This window comes from Excalfactoria chinensis, chromosome 1, assembly GCF_039878825.1.
Source record: "Excalfactoria chinensis isolate bCotChi1 chromosome 1, bCotChi1.hap2, whole genome shotgun sequence".
NCBI lineage: Eukaryota > Metazoa > Chordata > Aves > Galliformes > Phasianidae > Excalfactoria > Excalfactoria chinensis.
In genome coordinates, this window is record NC_092825.1 from 8,891,608 (window position 1) to 8,918,965 (window position 27,358).

The window sequence follows — 27,358 nt, forward strand, 5'->3', positions numbered from 1 at the left end:
GATACACTTTCTGTGCTAACATTATATTGCCTTTGCTTCCGTGGGTTTTGCAGATGTGTAGCTATCCAGATTCTCGTCTATGAGGCATTTGTCATGTCATGACTAAAAACAAACCAACAAACCAACAATAACAACAACAAATAAGAACTGCAAAAAACAAACAAACAAAACAAAACAAAACAAACAAACAAACAAACAAAAAAAAACACCTCAAAACCCCAAACAAACATCAGAAATCAGACAGGGGACTCACTCGACCATCATGAGAACTGAGGTGATGGATTAGTTCAGGCAAGCATGATAAAGCCTCAACACAGGCTGTTTAGTTTATGGAAGCTGACATAGTGCCCAGCATTTCTCTTGCCCAGCATTTCCCAACACCAGTTTCCTGACACGTCGACTTAATCATGAGACTCACAGCAACACAGAATGAACATGATGGATTAACTAATGCTCATAGCTACCTGAAGAGAAAATACTGCAGTGGTCTGGCTGCCTGTGCTGCAAAAACAAGGATATCTTTTCCTCCAGAGAAGATACTGGAAGTATCTGCTAATAATGTTACAGTTTATTAATTTGCATTATCATTCAAAAAAAGAATTTAAGCTAAAGAATATTTTTTGTCTAAAAATAATTTACCTTGACAGATTCCTCTGTGGCTGTAAGCATTAGTGAAACAGATGAAGTTAATAGAGTTTAAAAAAGAAATTTATGAGACTGTTTGGCTCAAGGATTGATGGCATGTGAAATTCTTCATTCTTTTAATCCAGTATCAATTATTGATTTGTTTTTACAACACATTAGAAGAGTTACATTCAGCTTCCTGGTCCCACATTAGGAAGCATTCAGCAGTCTTAATCAAAAATGTTATTCATCCAGTCATGCAAAAATGATGCCAGCTTAAATCAGGACACCACTGGGGCTCTGGCTCTTATTTGAAGTAATTTCCATTTAGATATTTGATTAAATTCTTACTTACAAAAGGATCTCTTTTAACTGCTTGTATTAGCAGTTCACCAAGGCAAGAGAAAACCTCACTAAGACTTCGCAGAGTAATAATAAATTTACAGAAAAGTGATTTATCTTAGGTATATATGCTCAGGCAGTTGGAAAAGATTAAGCATGGCAATAGTAGATGTACTATGTAAAACTTAAAAATTAAAAGATTTCTATTAATATTTCCCTAATAATTTCATTATTTTATATGAGAATGGTCTTCCTACTATTTGTGTAAACTGATTATTATGTGTAATGTCACTGCGTCCTTTTTCTTGTGTATATTTCTCAACTTGCTAAAAACTGAATATTGGAAAATTTGTTTACATTATACAACAGTATCCAAAATACGAAATAATTCATCTGACACACAGCAAAGTGTTTTAAGCATGAGTAGTACAATCCCATCAAAATACATGCATTGAAGTTCCAGGCAGAGAGTAGGAGATATCCAGATATGTAGAAGCAGTTGAGAAATGTAGTATGGTTGCAGTGTTATGTCTGAAGGGGGTGGAGGTCTTTATACAGCTTCTGTGACTATAGATGTTGTACACATATTTCAGTTTCCTCAGAGTCACAAAATGTAATGAATGCTTCATGAAGATCAAGAGGAAGGCCTAGCACATTTAAAGGGTTACCCTACAAAATGTTTTGGATGAATTACCGGTTTTCTGTAACTTTAATCAGAAAAGCAGTGTTAATCAATTTAATCCATTCTTCTTTTCCTTCAGGCTATTGATCTGAACTATTATCATGAATGAAGAAAAATATTCTGGTGATGCTCTGTTTGTTTTAGAACACATTCTATGTGAAAATAAACATTATCTGCAAAAGATGATACAACAACACTGGAATATAAAGTAAAAAAGTAAAAGACTTTACAACATATAATTTTGATAAATTCCATTTTTTCATAATGTGAATGGCACTGATTTTTTAGAAGGCATTTTGTAACCCATTGTTCCTGTCTGTACAGCAAGGTCTACTAACCACCGACCTGCAGAAAGTTCTGTCTCCACTGGCTCGTCAATCAGTAGCTTTGGCAGTGGATACAGCATGGATAGTGAAGGCAGCAGCAGTGCCACAGGAGAGAATAATCTGTTTCCCATCCCAAGAATGTAAGGCTCTTCCTTTAATATTCTGAATCTTCTGTGCACTGATGATATGTAGTGCTTTCACTTGCTGGCCATCTTCGTATGTAGTTTTCTATGCAGACTTGAGTTACACAATGTAAAAGCAGTAAACTGTGTATAATTTCTCAGAGCTCATACATTCCTTTGGCTCTGTTGAACTGTTAATAACTGTCAAAACCTCTCCCTAAACTTCATGAATTTATTGCTGTCACACAAGAGACACCCCAACCTTTGATGCAAGTATTTTGAGATGGGCTTGGGTTACGGCTTAGAAGTGCAGTTTTCCCATGCTTGAGGCTGATTCATTTAGATTTTCAGAATGATCTCCTCCTGAACTTCCCTTACAGAAAAAAAGTAATTTCTTTTCATCAGATTAATGTTTGGATCATGATTTTTTTGTCTGTTCTTAAAATATTAGCCAGTGGTTGTTGCTCATTCAGTATCTGCAGTAGCTGTTAAATGTTTTCCCTTTCAGTCCAGAAATAGTACTCACAAGAACATGATGTAAAAAGCTTGAATTTAAAAAATAAAAGGAGGATTACAAGAAAAGGCTCAATTCATTCTCTAGAGCAGGGTTATTTCTAAATATTCAACATTCTTTTTAGTAAGATCACAACATACAAAGGACTGAAAAAAACCAACAGTCACTAATCTAGGATTTCTTTCTCATCAATAGAATCCAGGAAAGCAATGCCAGCCCAGGCAGTGGAATGCCAATTGCTTAATCTTTATTGAAACTTTCACTCAATATATTGTGATGTGCTGATTTTGAACCTCTAAAACTTATGTCAAACATTTACAAAGACACCAAATATGTTTTTTGTTTTTTTTTTTTTGTTAATATTAAGGACTTTATATATGAAATTGAATGACAAAATTACTGGTTACCAGCAGAGATCTTCAAAATCACATTCAGAGAAAATGTTTTAATAAAAAAATTATATGTCTGATGATATACTCGACCGAAATTCTAATCAGTATTATGTTTACATAGGCTTGATAATTACTTCAGGGACTCTGATCCTGTACATGGATGTTCAGTATTCCCATGAGACCACTGATCACAATTAAGTATTAAGTGATCAAAATGATTTTAAAAGTCTCGGCATATAAAAACATATTTGGCGATACACTGTTTAGAATGAATGTCCTATTTACCAGTAGAAAAGTGTTGACAGCTGAGTTTTATACTCTTTATTTTAGTCTGAATGATTAGTCATGAAATTTACCATGAAAAATAAAAAAATAAATAAAAAATAAAAAATAGAATTTAAGTAGTAACACCATGGGAATTGCTTGATTAATTAACTTCACAGAATCACAGAATCGTAGGGGTTGGAAGGGACCTCCAGAGATCGAGTCCAACCCCACTGCCAAAGCAGGTTCCCTAAACCAGGTCACAGGTAGGTGTCCAGGTGGGTCTTGAATATCTCCAGAGAAGGAGACTTCACAACCCCCCTGGGCAACCTGTTCCAGTGCTCATTTTATATCATTATTTTATTTTATTATTTATATTATACTTACTTTATTACATGCCAGTAGTAAACATTGTTTCAAATATCAAGAGAAAATAATCATTTTATACAGCTATACACAGATGAATAAATTTTGTAGCCTTTCTACTTAGGAAAGAATTTTTAAAAATTGCTTATTGTTCATTTTTAACGTCCTTGAAAAATACATTTCCATCTATGACAACAACTATGCCTTTGTATAGCCTTTGCCTATTGCAGGCTGAGTGAACTCAGTGAGAACAGTCCTGTGAAGGAGTTAGGGATCTGGGGGGGACAAAAAGCTGTACATGAGCCAGCAGTGTGCTCTTGCAGCCTGAAATACACAGGAACAGATTGCTCAGAGAAGCAGTGGATGTCCCATCCCTGTGTTCAAGACCAGGTTGGAGGGACCTACAGCAGTTTGATCGACTGGTTATCAGCCAGCCCATGGTGAGGAGTTGGAACCAGATGATCTTTGAGGTCCATTCTAAACTAAGCCATTCTATGATTCTGTGAATGTCCGTAAAGTAATATTAATTTAGGATGCAAATGTAAAAAGCAACTGAACAACATGCAGGGTCTAATAATTCTTTTATCATGCACATAATATGCTTTGTAAATAGGAACATAAATAGCTCACAGTAGCAGATGTGCTTTTGATCGTGGCTAATGCCATGCCTTAGTGCTTACAACAAGTATGTTTAAAGACTGGAGAAAGGAAATAAAAGCATTTTTAACTAATGTTCATAAACTGAAAATAGACAACTAGACTCTCCTCCATGTTAGATTCTTTCTATATCCTGGGTCCACAAGCATATGTTTTATTCCACTCACCTTGCTTTAAGATAAAATCTCATATTTAGTCTCCTCTGATGAACCTAAACTGTATTGTTAAGTCTGTCACTGAAAGAAAATACCACATTCAAACTCTACCTTTGTGGTAACAGTATTGTAGAACAAATAGCAACCCCTTTCATTTCTCACCATTGAACAGAACAGGATAAAGCGAGGTTAAGAGCTATGCAGGCTGCTTGCAGAACCCCAGACTGATGGGAGGCAGGTTGCAAACAGCCTCTGATTGCTTCGTTCTTCAGAAATGCACAGGTTTAGTAAGACATGATTGCAGTTGTTTTCAAAACAAAAACAAAAACAAAAGTGATGTGAATTGTTTAAATAGCAATAGAAAAAAAGCCCTTGTCCTCTTTATTTTCTTGAATTTACATAAATATATATGTACATTTATTTCATTTCAATAAAATTATTCTTGTGCTGAGCCAAGATTCTTTGGCTTCGGTATACCAACCATTTACTTAGATCTCATTTCACTATGGTTTTACTGACAGCTATGATTTTTTTTTTTTTTTTTTATTTTTTTAACAGTGGGAAGATGAGCCAGAATGGACAAGAACCAATAAAGCAGTCAGGAGTCGGATTAACTGATGCAGAAGGTAAAAAGAAATATAAACAACGCTACAGTGGTATTCCCTTCTATTTATAAAACTAATACTATGATTTCTCTTAATTGTTATGCTATGAAGGATTAGTTTATGCTCTCTTTGTATTATACATTAAGGTTCTCTCTTTCATTTATTCTAAAGGCCCTTTGCACATAGCACCAGTGTAATGAGTCTTCAGTTTAAATGAGAAGCTTGTTTTACCTGTTTATTTAAAGTAATTAAATCAATTGCAATGAATAATATCTGTCTTTCAATGTTCATTGCTTTTCATAGTATTGGAATTTAAAAAAATATGAAGTATGGAGCTGACTCAATACCCATTAAATTGGTAGAAAACATCCAGTAGCTGTCAGGCTCTATTTTGATAGGATTTTGGAATATTTCATGAATAAATTAATTTTCTTCACTATAGAAAACATTAACATTAAATACATCAAGCTTGACGACTGCTCTTAAATCATAGTGAAACACTTATTTGATTGGGAAACCCGGAGATTTTATTTTTTTTTTTGCATTAATGCGATTCTACCAAACAAGGAGCCATTGTAGTATTGGAGCTGGACAGAGCCTGACAGGATGTCTGTTAAAAGATACGTGTGCAATGTGATCACTGTGTATAATAATAGACAATTGCATGAAAATTAAGACTCGATGTTTTGTATTGAAGAATATGTTAAGAAAATTCCATTTCCCTTTACATTTAAGGTATTTTCTTTCAAGTATATGCTTCTGTTGACCTCAAATATAAAACCTAATTATTGTGACCTTCATTTATTATTAAAATAATATTTTTATCATTTGAATGAATTTCAGCATTACCTTGAGTTTTAATTAATTCATAAATTGAAATTTACATACGCAATTGAAGTCACTTTAAGTACACTCTAAAAAAGATTGTTATTTATCAGATTTCCGCAATCTGTTTATATGAGGTAATAATTGCTTTTGCTATATTTGAGGTAAAAATAATTTAGTTTTGCACATATTTGAAGAAATTAAACTAGAATTTGGAGGGCAAAACATTAAAACTCTCTTTTTCAAAGCAAGAATCCTGTTCCGTGTACATGCATTTTGCTAAATCCTTGAATACATTACCTATCATGCAAAAATCCAAATTTAGCTGCTTATCAAACTTCAATCTATTCAAGGGTTCTTATAAATATTTTTAAAACAAACTACTTTGAAAAGAGAGGTGGTGGGAAGAAAATGGGAAATCAGGAATTTTCCATTTTTACTTTGTTATGGTGTGTTTAATACAAAAAGATAATTGTAAACAAACAGTTTTTCATCATTTTGTTCAGCACAAATTGCTCCTTAGTTCATGTTTTGGATCATAAACTTCAGTAAATACAAACACAAAATGTTTTAATATAGTGCTTGTGTCACTCCAAAAGAAGATATAAATATCCAACTCTTCAAAGTTTCAGAAAGATGCGCATGCAACATTCAGTCACTCAAAGTTTTTTCCAGCCAAAGACATACTTTTGCTCATCTTTAAAGTCCGCAAATGGCTCAAGAGCTTCAGTTTCCCAATTTTGCTTATGATGTTGCCTGGTTCCCTTAAATTAAAGACTCTAATTTAGTTATTTCAATTACAAATATGAAAAAAAAAAAAAAAAAAAAAAAAAAAGGAAAAAGGAAAACAAGAGTTGTCGTTACTAAGCATTTTTTTCTCCCCACTGGGAGAAGGTAAGGGGCAGCCAAGTTTTTGATGTCTGACTTCCAGTTGACAATGTGGGGACAGATCAATTTCAAATGATAAAACAAACCAAAGGCTGGAAAACATTTCTGCTTCAGCATGTAAATACAATTATATTCTGGGGACGTCATTAAGAATTTAGATGAATTCTATATTAACTAAAAGAATTATTTCAATCTTATAGAAATATTGTGGTATTATTTTCATAAATGAACAAAAGTGAATGAAAAACTAGAAGTCTTAAAAGTCAGATGTTATCTTCTCTTTAGCATATGGAGTCTTTGCTACGGACCAGATGAGCTCCACAATTAACTAGAAGTAAATATTTATTTCTATTTTTTATTGAACAGTGGCTCTCATAGCAATGAGAATTGATTTATTGTCTCATTGCAGATAAGAATTTAGCATTATACTTAAAAACTTATAATTATAGTACTATTTTTATATTTTGAAATACTCTTAATGGATGACTTCTGTGAAAAGTAGCATATAGATTATTCTCTTTAAAGAGTATGTCTCTATATATTGAACAAATGTAATTCCTTAGTCATGCACATCTACTGATATTCAAAATATTTTAGTCATGCAAGCAATTCACACAGGCTTGGAAATGTGTCAGGGATCTTCCACAAACAAGATGTTTAAGACTGGCAACAGGAAGCAAGGCAAGGTAGGACTCTCAAGTGGCAATGAAAACCAGTTTTTAGGCAGCTGGATCAATAGTGTGGGAACAGAGTCCATGTTCAGCACACAGAGTGCAATGTATGTTAGTGGAATAATCAGGGAAAAAATAAAGCTCCTTTTTTTAATTGTTTACCAACCAGACAAATGTGCTAATGTTTTGTTGGGAATGGTTTATGAAAACGTACTAAGTAAGCAAATGTCAGTAAACAGTACTACTTCCTTTGCTGAAACAACCAAATGGTCAATATAAATAACTGAGTATTGCTATGATATTCTTTGTTTCTCTAAACATATTATCGGGTCATTTTCTGTATTTTCATACTAGTTAAGAATATAAAATAATTCAGTTTTGTTCTTCAGTACTATGTTAATTATTTTTATGATATGCACTGTTGCATGCTATCCTATACTTGGCATTCTGCCTCAAGCAGATGAAAAACGTCATCTTCTTAAATTTCAGTAAATATTATGGTACATGTTGTGATCTTCACTGAGTTATGCAAATCAATTTCTTTACTCACTTCGGAAAGTGCAATATCTTTTGTTTAAAGTTTGCTTATGATATGTCTCTGGAATATTGCAGACATTACAGACAAAATAACAATTGTGTTTCCTGTAAGGACTGAAAGTAACAATTAAAAGCACATGATGAATATATTGATTCAGTCTTAGATCATGATTGGTTTACGTACCCTACATATCTACTCGGCCAACAGATCATGCATGGTATTTTCCACCTACCAACGATTTTTCAAATTAGGAAATATGTAGGAAAAATTATTTTTTTGAATTTAGAAAAGTGTTTATCTACATTTTAATTTCAGCTGCAATAATTTCTAGGAAGAAAGAGTTGTACAGATACAAATAACAATTTAACTGAAATACTTTGCTATAAGTTAATTTTTGAGCTTCTCATTTTGAAGATTCTGTGTACATGTAAGATAACATTTTGGCATTTCAGAGGTCCATATGAAATGAATGCTTTTAGAAAATACAAAATGTGTTCTAAGAAACATCGGTAAGCATTATATGCCTCCACTCATTCCATATTTGGAGTCAACAAATACTTGCAAAACTTGTCATATGCTGTTCTTGCTTACAGATTTCCAGACACTAAACAGTAAATTTCTTATAGAAACTGACTAACTCTTCACCCATGTCTTCCAACAGAGTTCAGTTGTTCATTTTTTCTTTAAATTTCTATCCATATGTGTACTGAATTCCAAGTACTTCTCTATTCAGTTTTGCCATGGACCAAAGTCTTACTTTCTGACATTTTTACTGGTTCTTTGAGGGTAAGCTTGCTCAGAAAATTCCAGAATGTTCTAGTAAAGCTTTTGTAGACCTATTTCCAGGTTCAAGCATAAGGAATAGATTTGTAATGTTTCAAAATGTTTCTAACAATAAACACTTATTTACTGAACTTCTGGAAGATAGTGTGCTAGTGATAAGCACTCAAGTTTTACATAACCATTTGTGAACTCTCTCCATGTTTTTCTTTCTTTCTTTCTTCTTTTTTTTTTTTTTTTTTTTTTTTTTTTTTTTTTTTCAAGTTCTCAACATGCAACACCAGGAAATAAACTGACAGCTCAGGCCCAAAATTTGGGGCTCCATCTTCATTTTTTTATGGGGAATTATGAAACACCACTTTATGACAGAGCTACAAGGTGCATTAGAATCTTGTTCACATGCCATAATTTGCCACTTCAGATTTTTAAAACTCTTTTAAAATTGACCATATGATGACTTTAAATACTCCACATATTACATATTCGGTTCCTTTGGTATAAAGGAAATTCTTTGCTATTTTATAACATTTTTTTATTATTATTATTTTTTTTTCTAATTAACAAACCAAACACATTTGTTGACTTTTCTCAGTCAGTAAATAGGAAGACTATAATAGCTCACTTCTTCCAGAGTGTTAGCTATGGGGAAGAGACACGACCTGCAAAATGAGTAAAGAGGGCAGATTAGACAGAGCTTGTATTGGTACTATTGGTCAAAGATGTGACAATGATTATTGGGTAGTTCAACATAGAACTAAAAATGCTCCTTTCGTCTGTCAGTGATTGTCTGGGCACAACTGCACATTTGTACCTTTGACTATTCAGCAGCTTCGGGCCCATGTGTCTCACATTCCTTACCCAGTTTTTGTCCTGAACAGATACAGTCCAAGTGTGGCAGGAAAGATCCCCTTTCTTTTAATTTTTCTTACCTTTCTATTGGGCTTCAATCACTGGAGCAACATTAGAATTTTGCACCTATAATACCGGATAGTAAAAGTCTGAAAACTGTTGTTAAACAGGAAAAAATATGGTTGTGAAGGAAACTTGACTGAATAGCTACAAACATGTTTTACTACAAATACCAGTTAATAAAGGTAACTTTGAGCAACAAAAAGCACATAAGGACTGAGGTTGAAGGAATTTCATGAAATTATCCTATTGCTTCAAAATGTATTTTTGTTCCTAAAAGACTTTTACTAACCTGCATCAAAAAGCTGTGATAGAGGCTTTAATTTGGCAGACTGCTGTAGAACTTAACAGTTATAAGTTATATTATTATGTTGGTATTCTGAAGTATTTTTTTTCCCCCATCTGTTTTTGTAATATAAACCCTTTTGTAAGTTGATGTTCAAACAGTTATCTCAGAGTACAGATGGCTAGAGCATTTCCAGGTGCAATCATAAGGCAGGCTAAAATTAATCTTTAGTTGTTATTTTAGTATTTAAACAGTTTAAACTAATTGTTAGACTGTAAGTTTTGCTTCAAGACAGAAGTTTTGAAAATCAATGTGTTAGAATTAAAATGGATCTTTTCTGTGATTAAACTTACTAGATTCTTCTGATTCTCATGGTAAAGAATGTGGTGTCATAACCATAATTACAACATTATGCTTTGTCCTTATTTCGTATATAGATGCATATGCTTACCATAATGATCCATTATTTCATCCCATGACATTAGGCTTAGAGACTTATAGTTTAATTAAACATTATCCATTTTAAAAACATGTGAATAATGATTTTTCTATTCTGGAAAATCTCCAAGTTCATATTTCTGCTAAAGAACTCCTAACAATTTGTTCTGCATTTGAAACTCCTTCAGGATATTACAGGGTACGCTTATATTTTGTGCGTTATTTCTTCTGGTACCACTATGCCTATGAGTGGAAGAGAATGAAACAAACAGAAAACTAAGATAAATGTTATGGTAGAAAGTGATGTGCTGTGTTTTTAGAGTAGGTTGCACTGTACTGTTTGTTTACAAGGATTCCGGGGCTAAAGTACTCTGTGTTCTAGTAAAGTCGCTGTTTCAGAAAGTTCTAGGCATATTGCCCATTTAAACAACATCATGAAATAGCATTTCATTATAATATATATATGATTTATTTTTTATATAATACAATGAAATATCATTATTATTATTATTATTATTTTAGTTTTTTTTTTAATGTTTTGACTGCCTCATTGGCTTTGCAGTCTAACTGATTGGGATGTGATAATAACATAGCATGACTGAATTCACATGGCTTGAAAAACTGGAAATTTCTGCAGATCTCCTGAGTTAAAAACCCAATTTGTACATCTGCCATCATATTTTGTGTTTTACATTGCCATAGTGCCTAGAATTTCACATGTTTTCTGGTAACATATTGGCTGCAATAATCAGTCAGTTTGTGTGATTTACTAGAAAAAGACCCATATGTAACTTCCATCAACGTGTACCAATTCATACTGCAAATGATTCTGTTTCCTACTGTTGCTCATCTCATATCTACAGCATTTATTCTCCTCGGTTGTGTCTTACTGAGTGTTTAGCTTTAAAGAAACAGTACTCTATTATGTTCTTGAAAGGTACTGGATTCTCAGTGATCTGAATATCTGAGTGGAATTATTCAAACATCCTCCCCGAATTATGCCCTTCTGACTAACATGATCATTTTAATGGGTTCATATTTTTTCATTACAGGTAAAAGAGATAAGGGAAGCATTCACCTTTGAATGGCACAGACACTTTAATTCTTTGTCTTTATGTTGGTCTTAAGGCTATGGTGTTTTCTACCTGTTTTATGACAAAATGCAAAGAAACTGTTTTTATATAAAGGTACTTTTCACACAATATCATGTTTGAAATAGTGAAGCCTACACAGTACCAGACTTAGTATCTTATTTCATACACTTTTCTTTCTCTTCAAATACTCCCACGAAGAAAAATTTCCTAACATGCTGGAGAATTGTACTGCATATTATTATAATTAAGAGACTATATAGGCTGCCAGGAATTTTAAAACCCATTATACTTTTGTGCACAAGAGATGGAATTTCCCAAGTTTATGAACACTTGTGCACACAGAGAGCTTTCACTTCAAATTGGAGCCCGACTTTGGGAGTTTATAAGCCTTTCCTCATCAGTCCCTATCAACATCTCATTTAGGTGTTGTTCCACTGACTAAAGTGGCTACTCCATATTTACAACATTATACTAATATACTGAGACTTGAAGAGTTTTGGGTTGCCAAATGTTTTAGAAGAAGAATCTCCTTTCCTTCTCCTTTCTGGGATCATACAACAAAATCAGTAATTATTCTCTGGCTCCTGCTATAATTATGAAAATTCTTATTAAGGAAACTATGATTATAAAGTAAGTAAAAAGTGGTCAGACCTTTTTGGAGGCATTTTGTGAATTTAACTGTAACATTTTTCTCACTTGAATAATCCCAGTATTTATAATAAAGGTCAATTTTTATTTTTATTTTTTCTTTTCTATTTTGGCTTCTCAATGAGACATTTGAATGAATAACCTGACTTTTATAACGTAGTGTCCATTACAAATAAAGATTGCAGTATACTCTCAAGTGCCTCAAGAATACTGATTGGACAGTCTTGTATAAATACATTTCTCATGGTACTAAGTTAGTTTAGATGTTTAAGAGAGGAGCCTCAAAATTTTGTGCAACATTTTATAGGACAATGTGAACCAAAGAAAATTATCGTATCTGTACACTGTGACCATCTGGCCTTCCATACTTTCTTCTATTATTTTTTGCCATTTCAAAATGAGTTTTGAAATCGCATTGAACTCATTTGCAATATCATAGTGCTGAAAAATGCATTACATAAGTGCTGTTGGCATCTATCCAAAGTGAGATTTGAAAGAGTGAATGAATATGATGTCCTTCTGGATATTTTCTTAGAGGTACTGCATATCTCCTGTGCTCATCTTAGAAGCACTGTAGATATTCATCTGTAGATAAATGTAAGTCTATCACAGATTCTTCATTAGTCTCCATTTCTCTTGATACAGATGAATATCCTACCTTCAGTATCAATTCAGTATGGTAGACAATCAGTCTTGTGTAGTCTCAAAAAACTACTGTTAAATTTTATATATTGCTCAAAATCCTTAACTTTCTAGTCTGTTTAGCATTGAGTATAACCTGTTTTAGGCATGCTAAAAGCCTTCAGAGTTTACTTAAAAGACATGTTGAAAATACAGAGTGAAAAATCTCCAAGCAAAGTTAAAGTGAAAAAAATATCAGGGATCACTGCAAACCCCTCACCAAGAAAACTGAGCATAGCCCCACTCTGAAATATAGCCCTGACCATGATCTAAAAGCAGGAAATTCACTGCTTTACTTTACTTCCAAAAATAGTTTTTCTGACATCATTATGTTCATGAAGGCTTCATCCGCATAATTGTTGTGATTCAGAGTAGTGACACAGCTTTGAAATAAATTCTTCAATTTTGCCTTGTCTGACACTGAGTTGATTTTCTTTTCAGAATTGTTTTGGTACAACCAAATAAGGTCTCTGAGATAAATTTAAGTGGGAAATCTGCTCCAGGTGAGCATAGTATGTGCTCTTGTCCTTGAGTATGTCATAATCATAACCAATGATTAGACGTTTGGACAGAACCGGACCACATGAAGAAATAGAACATTTGTATTAGGGACCAGAGTCAATCCATTTTCAAGGAAGAGCACCCAACCATATACAGTATGGCACCACAAAACTTGCTGCTTTGGACCACTGATCTTTTCCTGTTGCGTCAGTTTAGATGCTAATGTAGATAAGATAACAGATAATTAGGGAAGCACCAAAGTATAAACCTAAGGACTTACTTTGCCACTTAAATCACTTGAGATCCCAATTTTCTTTCAGTAATAATTCTACAGATACAAAAGGCATACACACATATAATTACACACATACCTCTGTCATCCTGTGACCTGTATTCTGAGAAATCCTCTTCATGCCTATATAAAGGGGTCTCATGGAATAAAAGAGAGAAATGAGTCAGCTGACACACTCTGCAAATAAAAACATGAAAAATGTGAACAGTGATGAACATTTCACATCCTTCTACCAAAACATGCTGGTGGAATATGTCTGATAAAGAACCTCTCAAGACTTTTTGAGAAGAAAATAAACCCCACCACATAGAAGCAAGTCCAACAACTTTCTGGTAGTTCCTTCTATTTGTTCTCTATTTGTTCTCGTCTCAGTTTGCTGGTTTTATGTGAGCTGAATTAATGTATGCATATACTTCATTGCTTTATACAGCAGACATCACAACAATGCAAAGTATGGGAGATGTATATGAAATCATGACATATATAGGGTGACACACACAGACAAATAGTGGGCTAGATTTAAATCATGTCACAGTTTAGATCAGAATATACTCATAAAAGTCATTGAAATTTTATTAAACTCAGATATGCATAAGAAGGATCACACAATGAGAAACTTTCAAGTACTGTGGACAATGCTGAAGAGTATTGGAGTGCAGAAAAATTAGGATCAGTGCATGGTAGCTGAATGAGAATTGAAATGATCTCTGAATATGGGAAGCTTGTCCTCTGAGAAACCCTGAGGTCAGACTCCACAGCTTTTACTGTATTATTTAGCACAGCATTGCTTTTGACCTATTCCACCCATTATATTTAACTCCATCGGTTTTTACTAGACTTATTAACTGTACTGTATTTACTTTAATTAAGCTCTACAGCATTTCAGAATTTTGCTTATGGAGAAGGAAAGAATCCTTTGCAATATACTCTTGTTGATATTCAGACCAACCACCTTGCCTTAGAGAAATATCCATACCCCATAATATTTTGCCCCTCTGGTTGTTTTCAGTATCAGTATTGGTGGGTTTTGTAAAAAAAAAAAAAAAAAAAAAAAGAAAAAAAAAAAAAGTGGATAGACTGAAATGAAATATCACTTTTGTTTAATGAGATTTCATAATCTGAAAAATAAACACCATTGTGATTGCAGTGAATAGGAAAAATCATCAGTGAGATGAGCCCTATGAATCAAACTGAATTTCCCTTAGAAAAGCAATGGATTTTATTAATTTCACTCAGCTTTCCAATGACTTTTCATGTTTTCTATTCATTTACTAGTCTTCTTACAGTAATTTAAATATTACTGATTTCACTGGTGACTTCTGGTATGATCCTTTAAGTAGTCTAGGAATTTCTCTGAGTAGTAAAGGTTTTATTTCAGCCTCATACTCATTCAATTTCTATATCAATTCTCTAATTAAAATCTAGAATTTGTCTGATGTGCTAAACCATCTAAACTTGAATCTTTCTACAAATGTGACTTCTGAGCTAGATAATGCAATGAGGAAATTTGCCATGGGATTTATGGGATGATCAGCCACTCAGGCAAAGCTTTTGCAATTAGTGGAAAGAAATAGCCATTTAAGAGGTACAGTTCATCTGTTCTGTTTTAAAGATATATTTGCAAATAAAACAAACCACATTTTAGAAGAGAACTTTCCTTCCTCGTGCTTTAAAGGGAGCCTTGACATCTGGCTCACATACATATATCAACATTCAGACAAATCAGTCTTATCAGCAGGGTCTATCTCCGACAGACATTAAATAACATTTACTGTAAAATGTTATTCTATCTTCATCGAGAAGTAAATCTGAAGCATATTTAACTTTATTTGGAAAAAAAAAAAAAAAAAAAAAAAAAGCTAATTTTACTTGGTCTGCTGTTCTGAGATGGCTGCTGTGCTCAACAGCAAGTGTAATTATAACCTGAAGTGTTAAATTCCATAATTATCTTGAACTAACAAGAAACACAAGTTAGTTTTAATTTGCTTTTTATTAGACAAGGCTCTAATTAGGAAGTGAAAAGTTGTACGGGGGAGAAATTTGGGGTCAGTGTTTTGCTCAGATATATTCAAAATAACCATCTTAAAATAACAGATATTATATGATAAAAACTGTCAGGTTTTATTTCCTTAAAGATGAAAATCAAAGGAGATCACAAATCCAAAGTAGGGAACAATTTTGCGCATCTTAAGAATATGTTTAAAATACTAATTCTGCTTCATTGCATTTATATAACCTAATACTTTTAGTTCTCCAAATTCTATGCTGCAAATATGTTAGATTTCCATCCCACCCCCTTTGCCCCCTGGAAGGAAACAGAAATTCTGCCAGGATTAGTGATCAATTTAGTGATAAAATACATTTCATTTTTTATTCTTCCTGTGGGAAGCCCTGCACTAAACTTCTCCCCAAACTTCAAATCTCATGGGGGGGAATAAAAATAGACACCATTGAGATGGCACAGACAGCTGCAGAGTACTTCCACGGATTTAATGATTGACACAAAGCTCATTAGAAAGACGGGAAATTACTGTCATGATTCACAGTGTACCTGGAGATACTGATTGCCTCTTAATTGGTTTTGTCTCTCAGAAGAGTTGGCGCCTTGTATTTGATAAAGGAAGCTGAACCTCAAAACACAATAGCAGATAAAAGCCTCCCTGCTGACCTAAGGCAAACCTCATAAGAAGTTCTGAGTTGCCTTAAGACACCATATATGCTTTTATTCAAATTCCATACCTCACTGGAGTTAGCAGTTCTATTCCTACTGACCTCACTACAAAAACAACAAACAGTTGGAAACAACAAAAAACCAAACAAATAAAACCTAAACTAAACAAATTGGAAACAGATCGATTAAAATAAAATGCAAATCCTACACTTATGAAGTTTATCCTTCTTTTATCCAAGATCCCTAGTACTTGTCACAACTAAGCAATGGTCTATGAAACAAGTTAATAATCTCTGTCTAGGATGTATAACACTGCATTTTACATAATTTTATAATTATGATTTGGTACAAACATGGAAATATCCTCAACAGTTCAAGCAAATTTCTGTCTCAAACATCCATTTAGTTAAGTGTTAATAGGAAGAACACAAGGAGTCCCATAGAGTTGGATTCCATAGTTCCTAAGGTGGAAGAGAAAGAACTCTGAGAGCTGTCAGAGGAAGTGAGACAAAAATGGAAAGAACAGACAAAGCTGATGCAGGAACCAGTCAAATTATACCAAATAATATGTACTGTAGGCCTGCTTAAAAGCTTGGGGAGTGAGCAACACACAAAGAATCTGAATATCCATAAATGAAAACAAGAGTGGAAAAAAGCCTACATTTCATTGCATAGGCTTTTCTAGGTAATGGTAACAATGTCCAAGTATCCTTGAACTTTGACCTCCTCCCACTGGCCTGTGAGCGCACAGCCTGTGTCAGTGATACCTCATATTTACATGATAAGGAGATAAAGGTGCCTGCATTTCCTCTTTGATTTTGGAATAAATAAATAAATAAATAAATAAAATTAAAAAAAAAAAAAAAAAAAAAAAAGTCAAAATAAACAGGAGCAAACCTGGTCACTTCTGTGAGATCCCAGACAATTCTTATATATACTCTTCATATTAAGCTTACCACAAGAATATGTTCCCAGTATTAGAAGCTCTTTGTGAACCATTCCAGCCTTTCAATTTTATAAAAAAGAAACTTAGACATATACGTGCAATCAGAAAGATGTGTGAATCTGGTCTCTTCAACTCCCTGTAGCAAAACTAAACAAAGCAGAAAAAAAAAAAAAAAAAAAAAAAAAAAAAAAAAAGATAATAATGACATCCATAAACTGAAGCAAGGGAAAACTGAGCAGAACATAAACAAAGTGTGATATAGATCAGCAGAGTTTATTTAAAACACTGGGTAGGGTTGCTTAGTAGTGCTGTGAAGCCTCTCTTGGAAATTTTCACAACTCAACAGACAAGGTCTGAGCAAGCTGATGTAATCTGGAAGTTAACCCTATTGTAAATGAGAGGTTGGACGGGAGACTTCGATTGTTCTTCCACTATATTTAGCACTGGTGCAACCCCATCTCGAGCACTGCGTGTAATTCTGGGCTCCACAGTATAAAAAGCATGTTAAGGTGCTTGAATACATCTGGAGGAGGACAAGAATGCTGGTGACAGGGCTGGAAGGCATGTCCTGTGGGGAGATTCCAAAGACACTTTGGTTGTCTAGTCTGGAAAAGACAAAGAGGTGACCTCATTGTTCTCTACAACTTCTGAGTAGGGGAACTGAGAGTGAGATGGTCACTTCTCCTTAATGACCAGGGATAGAATGCATGGGACAGGTACAATACTTTCCAGAGCCTGTTCAGACTGGTTAGTAGGAAAAATCTCTTTACCACAAATATCAAAAACTGGAACAGGATTCCTGGAGAGATAGTTGATATCCCAAGCATGTCCGTATCCAAGAGGTGTTTGGATAATACACTTAACAATGTATTTTAACTTATGTTTAGACATGAAAAGGTCCTCTAGTTGGACTTGATAATCTTTTTAGGTCCCTTCCAGCAGAATTACTGTAGCCATTTACTCTCTCAATTACTTTATCAGTCTATTCTTGTTTTGCAGAATCACAGAACATTAAAATTTTATAAAACACATTATTCTATGCCTGCAGTATTTCTGGCATTGAAAAATCTAATTCTTTCCTTCCCTCAACCTCATTTCATACTTCATGGTGGTACAAAACATGTCCTAAATTTATTTGTGTGAGTAATCCAAATCAATATTCTGTGGGGCACTGGGAGTAATGCAGTTAGTAGGATAAGTTTTGCTAACTAGTTCACTAGGCAACTGTACAAACATTTGTGACTAAAGAAGGAGTTAATTGTAGGGAAACTTTGCGGGGGCAAAAAAAAAAAAAAAAAAAAAAAAAAAAAAAAAAAAAAGCAGAACTGTGAAGAGAATTTTTTTTTTCAGCACTGGTGCCAATTTATTCAGTTTAAGATGAGTAAGAATCAGTGATTAGTTACAGGCAAAGATATTCTTTGCAGTTAGACTGGTGCCAAAGGGAGCGTTATTTTCTTTGAGATGAGATATCACTAGGAAGAGTTTAAAGTAATGATCTGCAGGAGCTTTTTATTAAACACTCCATCACATTTTTTATAATTATTGTGTTAGCCAAATTTGTCCAGGTAATTATATGATACTGCTTACAGTTCTCTGCTGAAACTGCAAGCAGGTAGCATACTCTTTTCTTAGCATATGTTTTTCTTTCCCTACTGTAAGTGCAGGAAAACTTAGCATATCTAATGACAGACTTTGGAAATAAGGACTTATTTTAAAAAAGAAATCTCTTTGCTAAATAATAGAAAATAAAATTACTGACTAAATTTCCTCCATTACTCTTCATTTGAGAAGTAGGATGAATTTTTATGGGTAAAGCAGAAAGGAAGTCTCAGTGACTAGTTCCTAGTAATGGTTCTGCTTTTTGTCTTTACAGTGGAGTAGTCCTTTACTACAGATTATATGTCACATGGGCAAAGGAATGAAATTCAGCATTGAGATTGAAAGCTGCTGTTATGTTGTGTCTTTTTGGTTCTTTGAGGTATGCTAGAACTAGCAGTATATATTTCACAGTGACTAACAACATATATTTAGTTACAATTGCTATCTGTAGCTGTAGGTGCCTGACCCTTCTGATTATAAGACCTGCTTATAATTGCTTATAATTTTGTGCAAATAATGAACGTAAATATTCAGTACAGACCATTCTAAGATGTAATCATACTAAGAATTTGGTATCCTGTCATTCTGTCCCACATGACTCAGAATGAAAAAGTAAGAAGGGCTACATGGCTATTTATGCTGCTGGTTCAGGTATTACATTGTTTCAGTCCCTTGAAAACTGGAAATTGCAATACTATGCTTGTAAAAACTTTGTGTTTTGTTAGTAACTGCTGCTATTATTGTTACAAGGGGAAACAAATCAAGTTTTTACAGGAAACAATATGTGCAAACAGTTGAGAGTATGTATCACAAAGGGCCCAAGACAGGTAGTTTTGATTATTTTTTATGGAAAATGTGACTATTATGGCTATTAGCTGAAAGCATGATGCATACCATGAGTTTATTTCTATTTTATGAATAGGTCTGTATCTGACCTATATTTCATAAATTTGTTTTCACAACTTGATTTACTTGCCTTGCACGGAATAATAAGATGCCTTGCAAGCCATTTCAGGAGAAATTTTGCATTTTCCCATCTCTGTATGATTTGCTAAGTCCCAAGTTATGAATCTATTTGGGTACATTCCTTCCTGTAGCCAAATAATATAAGGAAGGAGAAATAAAAATGGTAAAGGAAAGCTTTTCCCTGTATGGGGGAGCTACCAATACAGAAAATTTGTGGATTCCACGTTGTGAGGAATATAACAGCAGTCATAGACTTTACTGTTTAGTAGTGGTTCCACAGTGTTTTGTTTGTGAAACTACATGCTTCATCCCTGAAGGTATTCAAGGCCAGGCTGGATGTGGATTTGGGCAGCCCGGTCTAGTGGTTGGCAGCCCTGCATATGGTGGGTGGGGTTGAAACTAGATGATAATTATGGCCCTTTTCAACCCAGGCCATTCTATGATTCTATGATTCTATGACTTTATGCAAGGGAATATTTCTGGAGTATATAGTCATAATGGGAGAAAATTGTAGCCTTTACTAAAATAAATTCAAAGACAGAACATGATCTTCAAGTTCTGCAGGCTTGTAGCTATGATAATCATTTTGCAGAAATAATTAGGGCTACCACTACAGCCAATAAACCAATGAAAATTAGTACTCTTTTAGTGTAGTATCTTCCAAATCAAATAGCAGCTGGATTTTGCTCTTTGAAAAACAAACTGAAGCCAATTTTACATGATGAATTCAGCTTAGGTACTGATTTACCTGATTATCAGGTAAATATAATTTATATCAAGTTTGAAAAACATGCTTTAGCTAATTTATACAAAGGAAGTTCATTTGCTTTATTTTCCCTTATTATTGTCATTATTATTATTTATTATTATTATTTTTTAATCTCTCATTAGCTGTCAGTCTTCATGCTGGTTTGAAAAATTAGTAAAATATTGAGATAGAAGATTGTCTTTTATGTCATTTTGCACAACTTACCATTTTTGAATCAAAAAAAGGTACATAAGCAATTCATATTGTGTAGATAGTTTGCATATTTACCCAAAAATTTTGAAAAAACAAAAACTTAATTTGAAGTATCACAATAATTAGATTAACTGGAAGACTGAAACCACTTGCACCTCTGGGAAAAAGATATTCTTGCCAGATCTAGAATATGTTTCATTTATATGTTGCTCTAGAAATTCAAACTGAACTGTGTTCAGTTTTGGGCTCCTCACTACAGGAAAGACATTGAGGCCCTGGAATGTGTCCAGAGAAGGGCAACAAAACTTGTGAGGGGTCTGGAGCACAAGTCTTATGAGGAGCGTCTCAAAGAGCTGGGTTGTTTAGCCTGGAGAAGAGGAGGCTCAGAGGAGACCTCATTGTGCTTTACAACTTCCTGAAGGGAGGTTGTGATGAGAAGGAGCTTGGCCTCTTCTGCCAGGCAACAAACAAAACTCAAGGAAATGGCCACAAGCTGTATCAGATGAGGTTTAGACTGGACATACGAAGGAACTTTTTTTCTCAGAGACTGGTCAGGCACTGGAATAGCCCACCCAGGGTGGTGGTGAAGTTGCTATCTCTGGCAGTGTTCAAGAAGTGTCTGGATAGGGAGCTAGAAGATATGGTTTAGGGGTTTTTCTGTAGGTATGGTAAAGGGAGGATGGTTGGACTAGATGATCTTGCAGGTCCTTTCCAACCTTGTGATTCTATGATTCTATGATAGGCAAATTGAAGGTGTGATCAAGCCTTAATGTCCTTTGTTTACCCCTACTTATACATGAGTTTCCATAACACCAAAGCTAGTCCAAGGTCTTGTGAAGGCCAACAGCAGAAATACTAAGGTGATCAAATTAATTTCCTCCTAAAAGCATCCTGTAAAATAAACTACTTTTATGTATTGCTGTTACGGTAGCAGCAGGGAAGTGATGGAAAATAATGCCTCTGCTAAATCATAAATGGGTGATGGATTGCAAATACATTCTCAGTCAGAAGTGTAGATTAAAGAGTTGGAGACTTCCTGCAGAAGTCTAAAAATTTTTTTTCAGACAGCAACACATCAAATCAGGAACTCTCTAGGGAAGCTAAGAAAGGTGTTGAAATGCATACTAATTTGTTGTATCCCTCCTAAGAAAGACAGACAAACTCAGTTTTAGATCAGTCTGTTGTAAACTGATCTAGATTTGAAGCTCTGGGATATTTCTGTGATAATTTTCATCCATTTCTTTTTCATTATGACTTGTGGAGGTGTTCTTTGGAGAAGTATCAGCAATAATATCCCAACTGATTATTTTAAATCACATCAGAAGTTGTACTGGTTGTACTGAAACTGACAAATTAATTTTATTTGATTAATAAATAAATAAATTAATTAAAGAACCCAACAGACTGTTTGGGTAATATAATTATTTGGAAAAGGACAAAGAGGAGCCCTACTTGTTCACTGTGCTCTCAAAATGAGGTTTATTACAGTGTTTCAAGTTCGAATTTAACCACAATAATTCCTATTGAAAAAGCTGGCTCATAGGCTTCTAAAGACATGAACTGAAATGATCTTTAGTTCCATCGTTACTGTTACCATTACTGAGCTATTCTATACCTAGACCTCAGAATTCATATACTTAAATAAAATTTCTACTTCTATTGTTATGCTTGTGTTCTCACTGACTAGTTACTTTCAATTTGAACTCATTAAACAACTGTTTGAGTCAGTAAATAATTAATTAAAAATAAAAAACTAATGAGTTCTACAGATACTCTTTGAATGCTATGCATTTTTCTGTCTCTGTTCATTTAATATTCAACACAAACATCGATAATTTTTTTCTTAGATTTTTTACAGCACAAAACTGTGCTCTTAGTAATTCTTACAATGTTGTCAAGTCAGAAAAAAGTACAACTTGTGTCATACAGGAAATAATGCTTTCATAGAAAAGAGGAGTGTCTAGCAGAGCAAGGAAGGTGAGGCCTGTGTAAGACCCCATCTAGAGTATTGTTTCCAGGCCTGGGCCCCCCTGCACAGGGAGGACAGAGAATGTGGAACTGTTGGAGTTGGTTCACAGGTGGGCCACTAAGGTGATCAAAAGGCTGGAGCATCTCTCTTATGGACAAAGAATGAGGGAGCTGGGCTTGCTTAGTTGGAGAAGTCTCCAAGGAGACCTCATTGTGGTCTTCCAGTACTTGAGGGGATCTCATAAGCTGGAGCGAGAGTGACTTTTCTTACATAGTCTTATGTAATGGCTTTGAACAAAAAGAGGCGAGATTTAGTTAGATATTAGGAGGAAAATCTTTACTCAGATGGTGGTGAGGCACTGGAACAGCTTGCCAGAGATGTTGTGGATACCCCATCCCTGGACGTGTTCAAGGCCAGGCTGGATGAGGCCCTGGCAGCCTGAGCTGATTGGGGGCAACCTATGCCATTCTGTGATTCTGTGATTCCATTAGGGTATTCATAAAGAATGAAGTTCTGAACTAGTGCCAGGACATGGTTAGTTACCATGATGAATGCCACACTCAGCATCACTAGAAAAAGCCTGCTGAAGAACAGTAATATGTCATGTGAGACTTCTGACTTACTACCATATATAAGAATAGTGATCAGGTTGTAAGTTAAATGTTATTTATTAGCAACCTGATGCACAATAAATTGTTTCTGTATTGAAGGGAAAATCATAGCATGGCTTATATTAGAAGGGATATCAAAGATCATCTAGTTCCAATTGCCATGGAATGGACAGGATTGCCTTTCAATTCCTAAAAGTACAGCATCAATTGTGAAGTCAGATTATAATTGAGATTTCAGAAATCAGAACAACAGTATTAAATCTTGGAGATTCTTTATAAACTCATGACTATAGAATGCAGTGCTCTGAGTCATTTATTCACAACTATTCATTACCGTGTCAGGAGACAGAAAATAAATAAATAAATACTTTCTGTTTTAAAACAGCTGACAGAAAATAAAATTTGCAGTAGCTGTAGCAACATCAGCTTTCTGTGTGATACTCCTTTGTATTCATTACTGAAAGGGTTCAGTTAATTTTACAGTTATTACTGAATACACAATGCCCACGAGCAGAATATGATATTTAATAAGTCAAAAAGTTTTGTTTTCTTTTGTTTTTTATATCTGCAAATGTATGATATTTGCTTCAGTGACCTCATAAAATGTATGTGGAGTTTCTAAGCCAGATAAACATATTTAAATATAAACACGTGTGTTTTCTGATTCACATTTTTCTGAGAATACTGAATTGCTGTCAAATCTACTTGAATGATCATATTCTCAAGAATCCTTGTCCTGGACAAGCTCCCATTTCTCATAATAAGGGACTGACCACTTCTGTTCTGTGTCACCAAATTTGGGAACTCATCACAGATGTGGTTATGAGACCACAAAAAAAGATTTGCCTTGTATTGTACTATAAAAAAATGTTTACACTTGTAATTCAGACCTTAAACTACCACATTCTCCCATTAGGATAAATTAGGTTCCTCTGTCTTTCTAAAATCCATAATTTTCAGTTGTCATTGTCTCATTGTTTTCATTGTACTGGAGCTTCTACCATTTCCCTTATTCCCCATGAATGTTTAGAGACTCAGAAACACTTCTTTTAAATTTTTACCCCATAAAAGATTAAGAGCTTTTTCATAGAACCCTTCAGTCCACCTGGAACATGGACTTATCAAATCAGCTTGAGCTTTGTTATTGTTTTTTACATTACATGACATATAATTCTATTTATTTAACAGCTCTCTTCCCTGTTTATGAACACTGTAAACAAGGATACATTTTCACACTTTTTTTTTTTTTTTTTTTTTTTTTTTTTTTTTTCCTTGTTTCTTGTTTTTCCCATCAGGGGTCTATAAGTGCATTTATTTAAGTGCTGTATTGTTCTTATACTATTATTCTGCTCCAGATTTTCAGATGATTTTTTTTTTTTTTAATTAAAATACATCTCTGTGGAGTTCAAACTCACACATTAGTTCAATGGTGCAATGAAATGTCATCTTCAGTATATGTGTATTATAACCAGCTTGAGGGAATCAGCATTGCAAGAATAACTTTTCAGTACTGAATCAGAGGCAAAATACAAACCATGTATTTCAATGAATAGCAGGTACCTTAAACCATAAAGTTTTCAGATGGAAGGTTACAAACTTTATAAAGATTTATATACAATCAACAGATGAATCTAGAGAAGGGCTGAAAAGTAAACTGATATTTCTCGAAACTGGTAACAACTTTAGAAATCATCTACCCATTACTACAAACACTGCTTTCAGGCACCAATTCTCCAGTGACTATAGTATTCTGAATTTTTCATAATGCTGTGGAACACACTGCATATGATTTCTATCCTTTCTTTCTGAGTAAGATCTTGATTAACACATTTTTCCAGTTTAGACTGGTCTGATTCAGTGTTTGCTCTTATTAGTAGAAAAGATCATCCCTCACTGCTCCACTGGGCAGATTCTGAAAATAGCTGAATCCCAGTTGTAATTACAAGTATTAATTTTTTGTGCTAATATTTCTTAGGTTCTCTACATCCAGTTACAAAATATTCTGATGGTCCTGGAAGAAAGATTTACCTTGTTTGGTACAATAAGCTTTGCTAGAATTATCGCAGCTCTTACTATCATACTGAATATGCAGGTTTTTTTCAGATTCTTATGCTTAGAAGTTTTATTAGCATCCATTTTGTCAGAAATCATTGCTATTTAATGATTGAAAAACAGCATCTTTGCAGTGGGCTGCAGCCACTGCTTCAGGTAATGTAAACACACAACAGAAAATCTATTAATATAATAGCATTACCTGTCTTCCACACGAACAGTCAGTGTAGAAGCATCTGCTCTGGTACCCAGGCTGTGCAGTGTACATGACGGCGCACACCAGTGTGCAGCTCCAGGGAGGTATGAATAAGACTTTAAACATATTTCACTGAAGAGACCAAGAACTGCAGGATAAATCTGAGGGGGAATCTGGAAATCATGATGTGGAGAAAGAATAGGCAGGTTCTTACAAGAAATTTCATCTTCAGTTACCACGATAATGTGTTTATAACACAAAAGAGTGCTAACATATTGTGTTAGCCTGAGTATGTTTATGGATATATTTGTGTATACAAATGCCATCTTCCACCTCCTTCTGAAAAAAAAAAGCTTTGTAGAGTTACATATGCCACCATGTGTTAAGATTTTTTTTTTTTTTTTTTTTTTTTTTTTTTTTTTTTTTTCTTGAGCTATAAATGACTGGGCAAGCTGTGAAATAAAACAGCCTGTTCCACTGCATTAAAAGTGAAGACTCTGTGCTTATTCTCTGTGCAGTAAATGTGAAATGGGACACTGTCCAAACTAACTGGAATGAAAATGTCATATGTGGTTCATACACCAATACCTATTTACTGTGTAAAATTCCCCTTAATGTGGGCTTTATGAGAGAGCATCAAAATATTCTGTAATACTAAGTTAGAAACTGTATTTTTTCCATATTGATTCTCACTTTTAAAATCTAATCTAGTGTTTCTAGAAAAACTAAAAGTTATTTTTCTGGGCATATTTTTTATGGTCTAAATTCTTTCAAAACTTGCATCTGATTTTATCCACTTACCTCCAAGATATACATACATACATACATATATATATATATTACTATCTTATCAGACAATACCTCTAAGATGCTAAAAATTGAAAAATCACCTTTTAACTAGCTATCTGGCAAGGGATATGGGAAAGTTCCTCTGTGGTTCTGTAATATATTTTTCAGTTTACATTTAAATGCAATGAAATTGTTGGTTTCTTTTTCTTCTGCCTGACCTAGAAATGTGTCAGAAATTGTAGAAATAATTTTATCTTCATCTCACACTGCTCCCAGGTGGTCTGCAGGTGATGTTTCCCAGCGGAATCATTATTTTATAGAAATACAATCTTCAAGTACTTTAGTATCACAAGTTCCATTTTTAGCTGTTGACATTAGGAAGTATGTTATTCTTACTGTATTTTTCAAGCACTCTTTGTATCTGAATTTAGGTTGGTGGTTGTTTGTTTGCAATTTACATATGAAATATTTTGTTCAGAGGGTTATTTTCTCTCAGAATTTACAAATATAATAAGTATACAACAACTCTTTTATCTTTGGATTTTTGTGCATCCTAATGTTCTAATTTATATTTAGTATTATCTGATGTTCCTTACTGTAATTTTTGAGCGCAGATCCTATTGTCCCTTGCATGGGAGTCCATGTGTAACTTCTGTCATTTCACTCCTCTTGAAGTGCTCAGATGATTTCAATTATATTTTCATCATATTGTAGAAGAAGCCAAATAAGCTTTAACCTATTTGCTGGGCTTTCTATTTGTTCATGCTAGAACAGTTAATTTCATTAAGTCAAGGAGGCAAAAAGAAATAAAGTTATTGTGATACTCACATCTTTGTATTCAGAGAAAGTGTAAGCTTAGGCACAGAAAGTGAAGTTCATTTCAGAAGGGATTTTGTAATTTCAGACTGTATTACCAAACTTGTAAAAACTTGCATCTAAATGCTAAAAATGATTTTAAAAAAATGTATTTGTCAGAGAAGAGGGGAAATATTTTAAAG

The 27,358-nt window shown here is 34.1% G+C and overlaps 1 protein-coding gene and 1 long non-coding RNA gene across 6 annotated transcripts in view; one reads left to right on the forward strand and one right to left on the reverse strand.

Moving 5' to 3' along the window:
- PCLO (piccolo presynaptic cytomatrix protein) overlaps positions 1-27,358 on the forward strand; it is a 313,514-nt gene that overhangs the window by 269,931 nt on the left and 16,225 nt on the right. For all 5 annotated transcript variants that reach the window (XM_072327118.1, XM_072327119.1, XM_072327120.1 and 2 more), the window contains 2 exons: positions 1,973-2,114; positions 5,003-5,070. In XM_072327118.1, the coding sequence (XP_072183219.1) occupies positions 1,973-2,114; positions 5,003-5,070 (210 nt within the window). The remainder of the gene's footprint in view (positions 1-1,972; positions 2,115-5,002; positions 5,071-27,358) is intronic.
- LOC140247431 (uncharacterized) lies at positions 8,262-25,850 on the reverse strand. Its single transcript, XR_011902653.1, has 4 exons — positions 25,578-25,850; positions 17,228-17,364; positions 13,680-13,777; positions 8,262-9,410 (listed from the first exon to the last, which is right to left on the reverse strand). It is a non-coding gene; the product is annotated as an uncharacterized lncRNA (long non-coding RNA).